General features: G+C 45.7%; 1 protein-coding gene across 1 annotated transcript; it reads right to left on the bottom strand.

Moving 5' to 3' along the window:
* Positions 1 to 553: 553 nt before the first annotated feature.
* On the bottom strand, positions 554 to 9,090 carry LOC141804201 (uromodulin-like). The gene is made up of 10 exons (XM_074688527.1): positions 8,283 to 9,090; positions 7,124 to 7,207; positions 6,723 to 7,040; positions 6,239 to 6,556; positions 4,192 to 4,391; positions 3,948 to 4,105; positions 3,474 to 3,722; positions 937 to 1,096; positions 745 to 820; positions 554 to 622 (listed from the first exon to the last, which is right to left on the bottom strand). Exons 1-10 carry the CDS (start codon positions 9,088 to 9,090, stop codon positions 615 to 617), a joined length of 2,379 nt encoding a protein of 792 aa, XP_074544628.1. The 3' UTR covers positions 554 to 614.
* Between the last annotated feature and the right edge of the window lie 864 nt (positions 9,091 to 9,954).

Raw genomic sequence — 9,954 nt, forward strand, 5'->3', positions numbered from 1 at the left:
CAGCAGCTGATCGGATCAGGTGACCACGAGCCGCCACGCCTGCTCAGGTTTCTCTGGGACGCTCCGATGGACTCATTGTGATGGGGGTTACCGTGACAACCAGGTGAGTCAGGGCTGGGGGGAGGGGCTCAGTGACAAAAACATGAGAGTCCCATCCAGCACTCAGTATCAGAGCTCACAGTGATGACATCACAGACCACTCCCACTTTAAATACACCTCTTTACTGATCACATAGAGCCAGATCACATAGATCCTGATCCAAAGAGTCTGATCAGGATCTGTGTGATCAGGATCTATGTGATCAGGATCTATGTGATCAGGATCTATGTGATCAGGATCTATGTGATCAGGATCTGTGTGTTGGTAGACTTGATGCAGAAACAGACGGACGGTATCTTTAAACTCTCTTTATTTGAACTCAGACACATGAACAGACTGATTCTGCTTCTCTGCTGATCTTTAACGAGGACGGATGAAGAAGGGACGAGTCTCTGCAGGCGTCCTGAGATAAGTCCAAACACGTTCTCCAGGATCCAGCTCAGTGAGGAGCAGGACGCTGATCAGAGCGATGAAGAGCTGAGGGTTTGATTCCCGTCAGGGCGTCTCCTTCCTTTCAAAACCCTGGACACAGACACAGAGAGACAGAGGACGCTTTGAAGACCGATGGCTCTGAACAGGGAGGAGTGAAAACCAGGAGGAGCCACAACACAGAAGGCGTGTTTGTCATGAAAAGAAATACTTACAGCTGATTGGTCCGACAGTGACAGGAAGCTGATTGGCTGGGGCTGCAGCAGAGCGAGCGCGGCGTCTGGAGCAGATCTGCAGAGGAGAACAGGAGTCTTTAGCTTAGACCCTCTGACCCTGCTGAACATAAACAGCTCTGTGACCTGAAGCACTAAGGCTGCTACATGAGGGAGCAGCCGCAGTTCACTCACAGGGCTGCAGGGGGCGCTGTCCCGGTCACACAGACTGATCCTGCAGTGAAGGTAGATGTCCTTGTAGGTCCCCAGGAACTGGAAGAGCAGCGCTGCGAAGCGAGCGCGCTGAGACTGACCGCTTTCCTCCACCATCACATGACGAGGGTCAACAGGACACCTGGGGGGGGGGGACCAATCAAAGAGCAGCTCACACATAAAGGGTTACCTGAATGATGTCATCAGGAACAGAACCACTCATGCTTATGCTAAAACGGCACAAACAGCAGCATCTAGTGGAAACAAGAGAGAAATACAGCTCCACAGACCTTCAAGCATCTAAACATGTCAGGAGGGAGGAAGATGATGATGAAGATGATGATGATGATGATGATGACAGATTAGTATAAAGGCTCTGTGAGGACTCTGTTTAGATTTGATAACAGCACCCCCCGGTGGTCAGAACTGGTAGTGTTTTTCTGGGATGCAGACTCTGTTTCCCATGAGCACCGTCACTCTCTGTGGTAAAAACGTGACTCTGAAGGCGTGGGTTTATTTTCTCAGAGCAGATCTTCTTTAAAACTCTTCTTTTCTTTAAAATAAAAACTTTTCCCAGGATGCAAAGCGACAAAGTTATTTATTCATCTGTAGTAACGGTGCTCTGAGTCGTGTCTGTAACATATAGAATCAGTAAGTCCAGAGATACTAAAGAATATCATGAAGAAAAAAAGAGTTTGGTGCCAATAATCTCATGTGAAATCTCAGATCATGAACAGACTAAGACAGGACAAGTCAAAAACTCCTCACAGGGAATTAAATGAGTTGTAAAGTTCAAGTAGGGCATAAGCTAAAGGCTAAAACACAGGCTAAAGGCTAAAACACGGGCTAAAGGCTAAAACAAAGGCTAAAGACTAAAACACAAGCTAAGGCTGAAACATGAGCAAAAGGCTAAAACAAAAGCTCAAGGCTTAAGCACCAGCTAAAGACTAAGACATCAGCAAAAGGCAAAAACACAGGCTAAAGGCTAAAACAAAGGCTGGGGACTAAAACACAAGCTAAGGGTGACACATGAGCTAAAGGCTAAAACACCAGCTAAGGACTGAAACAAAGGTTAAAGGCTAAAACACAGGCTTTAGACCAAAACATCAGCTAAAGGCTAAAACACAAGCTAAGGACTGAAACATAGGCTCAAAGCTAAAGCGCCAGCTAAAGGCTGAAACACAAGCTAATGGCTAAAACACAGACTGAAGACTGTAACGTCAGCAGAAGGCAAAACACAGGCTCGAGGCTAAAACACAAGCTATGGACAGAAACAAAGGCTAAAGCACAAGCATAAAACTGAAACACAAGCTAGAGGCTAAAACACCAGCCATATGTGTAAACACAGGCTAAAGACTAAAACATCAGCTAAAGGCAAAAACACAGGCTAAAGGCTAAAACACAAGCTATGGACTGAAACAAAGGCTAAAGGCTAAAGCGGCAGCTAAAGACTGAAACACAAGCGAATGGCTAAAACACAGGCTAAAGACTTAAACACCAGCTAAGAACTGAAACGAAGGCTTAGGGCTAAAACGTGTTAAAATCTAAAACATCAGCAAAAGGCAAAAACACAAGCTAAGGACTGAAACAAAGGCTAAAGCACCAGCTTACGTCTAAAACTCCAGCTAGAGGCAAAAACACCAGCCATAAGCTTAAACACAGGCTAAAGGCTAAAACAAAGGCTGAACACTAAAACACAAGCTAAGGGTGACACATGAGCTAAAGGCTAAAACACCAGCTAAGGACTGAAACAAAGGTTAAAGGCTAAAACACAGGCTTTAGACCAAAACATCAGCTAAAGGCTAAAACACAAGCTAAGGACTGAAACATAGGCTCAAAGCTAAAGCGCCAGCTAAAAACTGAATAACAAGCTAGAGGCTAAAACACCAGCCATATGCGTCAACACAGGCTAAAAACTAAAACAACAGCTAAAGGCAAAAACACAGGCTAAAGACAAAAACATCAGCAAAAGGCAAAAACACAGGCTCAAGGCTAAAACACAAGCTAAGGACTGAAACAAAGGCTAAAGCACCAGCTTACGTCTAAAACACCAGCTAGAGGCAAAAACACCAGCCATAAGCTTAAACACAGGCTAAAGACTAAAACATCAGCAAAAGGCTAAAACCAAGCTAAGGACTGAAACATGAGCTAAAGGCTAAACAGGCTAAAGGCTTAAACACAGACTTGAGATTGAAACACCTTGAACTGTTTGTGCTTGTGTTCAACCCACATGAACATATATAGCCGGCTGCTAAGCTACGCTACAAACTGACAAAGTTAGCTTGTTGTCAGGTTTCAAAGCGTAGCTCTAACTGTTGATAAATACTTTACCTCGTGGAGCTGGATCTGGGAAAAAGTTGACTAGAACAAAGAAAAGTAGAGTTAAAAAGAAGATCTGATCTTCAGAGCGTCTTCAGAGTCACGTCTTCACCACAGTGTGTGAGACTCCAGGCCAAAAGGTGGCGCTGCAGTCTAATTAAACCAGCTCCTCCCTGCAGTCACATGTCTGGACAGGTCACCTGTTCTGGATCAGGAAGTGTTTGTCAGGGTCGTCAGCGCTGGGAGAGTTTGTGACGTAGCAGTTTTCTAGCAGCAGGACGAAGGAAGAGTTGCCGTAGTTTTCCACAGAGGCACCAACGTGCAGGCGGGAGCCCAGCGGCAGGCTAACAGGGCCTGGGGGGTAGGGCAGGCTGTAGTCTGGCCTCTGGTACAGAGTCATCACCACTCTGTTTGGTTCCCCTGAACGCACCACACCTACACCGTTATTCCTGAGGGGGAGGGAGGAAGACCAGGGTCAGGTAAAGGTCTGAAGAGAGCGCTGTCTTCACCATAGTTTCCTTCAGGATGTTTTCCTCTCAGGGATTCACTTATTGATAGTATTCCTTTAACATTATTTTTTATTGGGTTCAAACTGATCACACAAACACCCTCTTGATTGATAAAGCCGGTCAGTTATCGGCCACGCATGGCACAGAGGGAACAGGTGAACTCACGTCAGCCGGTATCGGATGGCGCTGCCCAGGCTGGTGGTGTCGTTGAGTGGGAAGATGCAGGTGAAAGGGATGCTCATGGGGATGGGGAGTGAGACGTTGATGGAGTCAAAGGGGTACACGAACAGAATGTTGGAGTAGGTGATGTGTTTGCTGTTATACTGGATCAGAGACAGGGAGACAGACCAGATCCAGGTTTTTACTGGTTCAGACACAGTGGGCATGCCGAAATCAACATCAGACTCACTTCCACCATAGTTCCACAGACACCCTCTCTTCGCTCAACCAGGTACCACACCTCCTCCTGGTGGTCGCCCCGATCATGGCACTGTGGGTCAATCAGGTGAGCAGAGGAGGCGTTCAGCCCTTGTGCCTCCAGCAGCCTCTTCTGGACCGTCAGACGCAGATGGTCCCGACCACAGACCAGCTCCGTCTCTGGAAAAACACCTTAGGGTAGAACACAAGAGGCTAGTCACATGACCAGGTCCAAACAGTTCAACAAGTTAAATCCTCAGAGTAAGAGGATTTCATCATCTACGTAACACATTGTCACAAAAAGAGTCAGAGAACAGACGGGACTCTGTAGTGGAGATCACAGCATCAATAAACACTGTGGTGGACTATTCAGTCGCCCACTGACACAACTACAGTGGGGAAAATAAGTATTGAACGCGTCAACTTTTTTCTCATCACATTTATTTCCAAAGATACAATTCAAACCAAATTTCTCCCAGACATTGGTATTAACTCATATAATCCACACATGAAAAGAAATCCCAACATTCAGGTCCATAAATAATGATTATAGTGAATGAAGTACGATAACACAGGAAAAAAGTATTGAACACACCATGGAAAGGCTGTATACTTTGGACAGGAAATGCACCATACCACCTGAAATCTGTCAGTAATTATTACTTGAACTTCCAATTAGTGCAAACCAACATCAGCTGGGCTAGAGCAAATTGATGGTCCTATAAAAAAGGTGTTTTTTTCACCAAGCAGTTAAATAGCACACACCTCATGATGGGTAAAGGCAAAGAGCTCTCTGAAGACATTCACAACCTGATTGTTGCTCAGCATCAGAATGGAACTGGTTACAGACTTATATCAAAGCACCTGAATATTCCAGTCAGCACCGTTGGGGCCATTATTCACAAGTGGAAGAAGCACCACCTTACCATCAACAGGCCACGCACAGGAGCTCCTTGAAGATTTCTGACCAGGGAGTCAGAAAGATAGTCAGAAGAGGACTCAACCAGCCAAGGACCACCCTGAAAGTGCTCCAGAAAGACTTGGAGGCAGCAGGTACAATTGTTACAGAGAAAACAATAGGCAATGCACTCCACCACCATGGCCTCTATGGACGCTCAGCCCACAAGACTCCATTCCTCAAGAAAAGGCATGTTGAAGCTGGTTTAAAGTTTGCTAAACAGCATCTTGACAAGCCTGTAGAATACTGGGAGAATGTTGTCTGGTCAGATGAGACCAAAACTGAACTTTTGGGCTGTCATACTACAGACCATGTTTGGAGGAGAAATGGCTCTGCACATCAGCCAAAAAACACTACACCAACAGTGAAGTTTGGAGGTGGAAGCATCATGGCATGGGGTTGTTTCTCATCTCATGGTGTTGGCAAACTTCATATAACTGACGGAGCAATGAATGGAGCCATGTATGGGGAAATTCTTGATCTGAATCTGCTGCCATCCACCAGGATGATGAAGATGAGACGTGGCTGGACCTTCCAGCAGGACAACCATCCAAAGCACACGGCAAAGTTGACTCTCAAATGGTTTCAGAAAAAGAAAATCAATCTGTTAGAACGGCCTAGTCAATCACCTGACTTCAATCCAACTGAACATTTGTGGAAAGAAGTAAAGAAAAGGGTTCACCAGAGGGCACCAAAGAATATTCCAGATTTAAAGACAATCTGTGCAGAGGAATGGGCCAAAATCACACCTGAGCAGTGTGGGCCATTAGTTCAAACATACAAGAAGCTTCTGGAAGCTGTCACTGCAAACAAAGGCTTCTCCACTAAGTATTAGATGAGTCTCAGTTAGCGTGTTCAATACTTTTTTCCTGTGTTATCGTACTTAATTCACCATAATCATTATTTATGGACCTGAACGTTGTGATTTCTTTTCATGTGTGGATTATTTGAGTTAATACCAATGTCTGGGAGAAATTTGGTTTGAATTGCAGCTTTTGAAATAAATGTGATGAGAAAAAGTTAACGTATTCAATACTTACTTTCCCCACTGTATCTTCTTCATGGTGGGATTTTCACTGACCTGAGCAGACGACACCGGCGTCTTCGCTGTGACCACAGTTATGGGTTCCCAGCCCACCATGTCCACACTGTGACAGAGCAGACTCACTGCCTGCACAGGCCACATTATCCATCCAGATCTGTCCAATACCCTGTCCAAAGTGAGCGCTGCCAGGAGCTGACTGGGCGGAGCCACATCCCACCTGTCTGCACACCACATGGGCGTCATTCAGATCCCAGCTATCATCACACACCGTTCCCCATTGGTTGTTGTAAAGGGTCTCCACCCTCCCAGAGCACGGGGTGTCTCCGTCCACCAGCCTCAGGTCAGATACGGCAGCTGAACATGAAAACAGAACAGAGCCACAGTGAACATCCTCACCTGTCCTCCCTGATACCTGTAATTAGACTCTTTAATGAATATGTAACAGATAATAAAGGACGTTTTAGACTTCCCAAATCAAGGAGCTGATCAAGTTAGAGTCAGCTGGTCACATGGCACTGACCTAAGCAGACGACACTGGCATCTTCTCCATGGTTGCAGTTATGGGATCCAAACCCTCTGTGTCCACACTGTGATAGAGCAGACTCACTGCCTGTACAGGCCACATCATCCATCCAGATTGGACCAGAACCCTGTCCGAAGTTAGCGCTGCCAGGTGCTGACTTGGGGGGTCCACATCCCACCTGTCTGCACGCCACACTGGAGTCGTTCAGATCCCAGTTATCATCACACACAGTTCCCCACTCGTTGTTATGGAGGATCTCCACCCTCCCAGAGCAGGGGGTGTCTCCACCCACCAGCCTCAGAGTAAATCTGAGATCTAGACATGAAACAGATGAACAGAGCCACGGTAAACACCTTCACCAGTCCAGGTCACAGAGGAAGGCTGGGCTGTGTCCTTACCTGGTTCACACCTCCAGTCTCTCTTGTCACTGCTCACACAGCTCTCACCATCGGCACAGGAACTACACACTGTGGTGTTAGTGTCTGATGAGGGGAACAACGAAAAAACAGTGACGCCGTCAGAGGAGGAAATGGTCCTTCAACACATGAATATCATTCTGAACAATTGAACAATTGATCAGATTTTGTCAATAACGATGCCCTTATGGATTCTGCTTATCGATCTGATTCTTTATAGATTCCCTCATCAACTCCTGTTGTGAATTTTCCTGGTACAAAAAGTATCTTTACAGGTTTTCTGTGTCAACAACATGTAATTGAGTTTATACTGTAAGTGAATAAAATGTAGTTGGTCCCTGAGTCTGGATATTTCTGGGCATAATTTAACAGAAACAGGTCAAAAATTCACACAGTGTGACGTTGATGTTCTGTGTTGTTATATATTAATAATTCAAGTAGGCCATCTAGCATCTCAAAGTGGTTATAGCAATAGTTTAAGTTGTTTGGAACCTTTCCGTCAGCCATGAGCCTTTCATTAGCCTGTTAGCTTTTGACATTTGAAATTCGCCGTATTATTTACAAAGAGTTGATGTGATATGTTTCTGTGATGAAAGTTGAAATTTGATGTATGCTAACTGCTAGCATATCAGTTTCCCATATACGTTAGCATCAAGCTTGCGCTATTTTGTTATTTAGGTAAATAAGGTGATTTATACCATGTTGAATGTCCTGAATATGAATCTCCTGAGAGAGAGTGATGTACATTTCTTTATGAAGTCAGTTCTTCAGGAAAACTTTAAGCTGAAAATCCTGAATCGGAGTTTTCTTGGTAAACGTTAGCTAACTGCTAAGCTAAGCTAGCTGCAGCAGACTAGTCGACGTAAGGCCTGGAGGCTCCAGCACAATGTAAAGAATTGATAAGGGAATCGTTAAGCACAAAGGCTAACGATATGGATGGATTGAAACATTTCTCATCGATTCTCAACAGGAACCAGTTTTTGATTCCCATCCCTATGAGGCGCTGTGGTTATTTGTTAGTGTGGGCGGTTTGTCTGTGTTCTTTCAGTACTTTTTGAAGACTTTAACATTTTTCAGTAAATTCAGTGCTCCATGTTTCTCTGATCTTGCCATGAGCTATGTAGGAGTACCTGTTTCTCACCTGCACAGTAAGCCAGCCGACACTGGTTGGGCTTGACAAACTTGTAGACGTAGTAGTTTCCAGGACAGGCCTTCACGTGGATGGGGTTGGACTCAAACTGGCAGCAGCCTCCCTCCCAGCTGCCACAAACCTCGCCCCTTACGATGCCCTCAGTCTTCAGTGGGTGGAGAGTCCGCAGCCACAGGGGGGCATCAGTCCCACACGTGTGTCTCTCAACACACCTCTCTGGCATCTGAACGCTGCTGTTTCCGATGAACAGTCGGTACCAGCCCTGCCAGTCTGTGTGGATGTCACAGAATGTGGACCCAGAGCTGGCCCTGAAGTCTGTGGATCTCCAGGCGTCTTGTAGTGGAGTGTGGTGCTGACATGGGTCGACACACTGAGATGTGCCGTTCACCTGGAGACAGTCATAGCCGAAAAGACACTGAGTGCTGCCGCAGCCGAACGTCACAGAGCGGGGTCTGGTTTTTGCCTTGCTGCTCTCTAAATCAGGGGTGACCAGGCAGGTGAAGGCGCCCAGGGTGTTGTCGCAGACCTGCCCGGGTCCACAGGGAGAGCTGGGCAGGGAGCATTCGTCTACATCCACACATCCATGCAGCGGTGACCAGTGGTAACCTTGGGCACAGCAGTCATCATTGCAGGCGGTTGTGTTGTAGCACGTGAAGCCGTCTCCCACCACGTCGTCCTCGCAGTGACAGGAGACGCCCTGGCTCTCAATGCTCTGGTTGTGGAGGGAGGAGTTGCACTGAGCCAGTCTGTGACAGGCCTCACAGCTGGTGGCGACAGACCCTGAAGACATGCAGATCATCACGTGAAATGTTAGCAACATTCACAGTTGCTGCTACAGCTGTTGACACACTGATTCAGCATTTCAACAAAATATTACATTGATTGGCCTGTAAGCAGCCACCTCTCCAACAAAACTGGATTGGGCTCCCATTCATTCCCATGTAATCTTGATCTTTAATCAAAAACTTCTGCAGATCACTTTTCCTTCCTCCATTTTTAGATCGCTGCCACGGGCACATTTCTGGCTCTACAGACATGTAAAACACATCAGATTCACAATGTTATCATTTTTCTAGCCCTTTTGTCTGGGCACAGAGGCAGGAATTCAGACCCACGTCTAACCCAATCAATGGACACAGAGGAGTTCATATGTCTCCTTGACATCAGGACATGGATGCTCGGACTTTTCTCATCTCTAACCCTCAAACTGTATGATTTATTCGGCTTTTTCTGAAAAAAAATGTCCCCCATTAAAATGAATGGGAAACTTCAGCTCTACCGCCTAAATCTCCCTGAACTTAAAGATGCTAAAACTTCAGCATACTTTCACTCACAGGCTTCATTTTTCTTTGTAATATTCGCAAATTTTTCGGCTATTCATATATATGTAACTTATAGATATCTGTAACAGTTTTTGAGATTTCACCGTCAAAGCAGCACAAAATTTCACAAAAATCTCTGCTCTTAGAGTGCATGACATCAGCAGCTAGAGTGAAGGATACTGCTGCTGAGACGTCTTGAACAAACTGTCATAAGTTCCAATAGCTTCTTCTTAGACCATAAAAAGTACATAAAACATTCTTAAGCTTCTCCTGCTGTCAACAAAAGATTGTACTGTTTAGCAAAAAAAATGTCCAAATATGAGACAAAACCTCATTTTCCT

Source organism: Halichoeres trimaculatus, unplaced genomic scaffold (assembly GCF_033239565.1).
Source record: "Halichoeres trimaculatus isolate MK-OKI-2021-1 unplaced genomic scaffold, fHalTri1.1 fHalTri1_scaffold_15, whole genome shotgun sequence".
Classification (NCBI taxonomy): domain Eukaryota; kingdom Metazoa; phylum Chordata; class Actinopteri; order Labriformes; family Labridae; genus Halichoeres; species Halichoeres trimaculatus.

What these genes read in the sequence shown, in the direction of transcription:
- LOC141804201 (XM_074688527.1), bottom strand. Translation starts at nt 9,090, where the DNA reads ATGATCTGCATGTCTTCAGGGTCTGTCGCCACCAGCTGTGAGGCCTGT. An exon ending in AGACTGGAGGTGTGAACCAG is followed by an intron (nt 7,041 to 7,123) that starts GTAAGGACACAG and finishes TTTCATGTCTAG; the next exon opens with ATCTCAGATTTACTCTGAGG. An exon ending in CACTTCCTGATCCAGAACAG is followed by an intron (nt 1,097 to 3,473) that starts GTGACCTGTCCA and finishes CCCCCCCCCCAG; the next exon opens with GTGTCCTGTTGACCCTCGTC.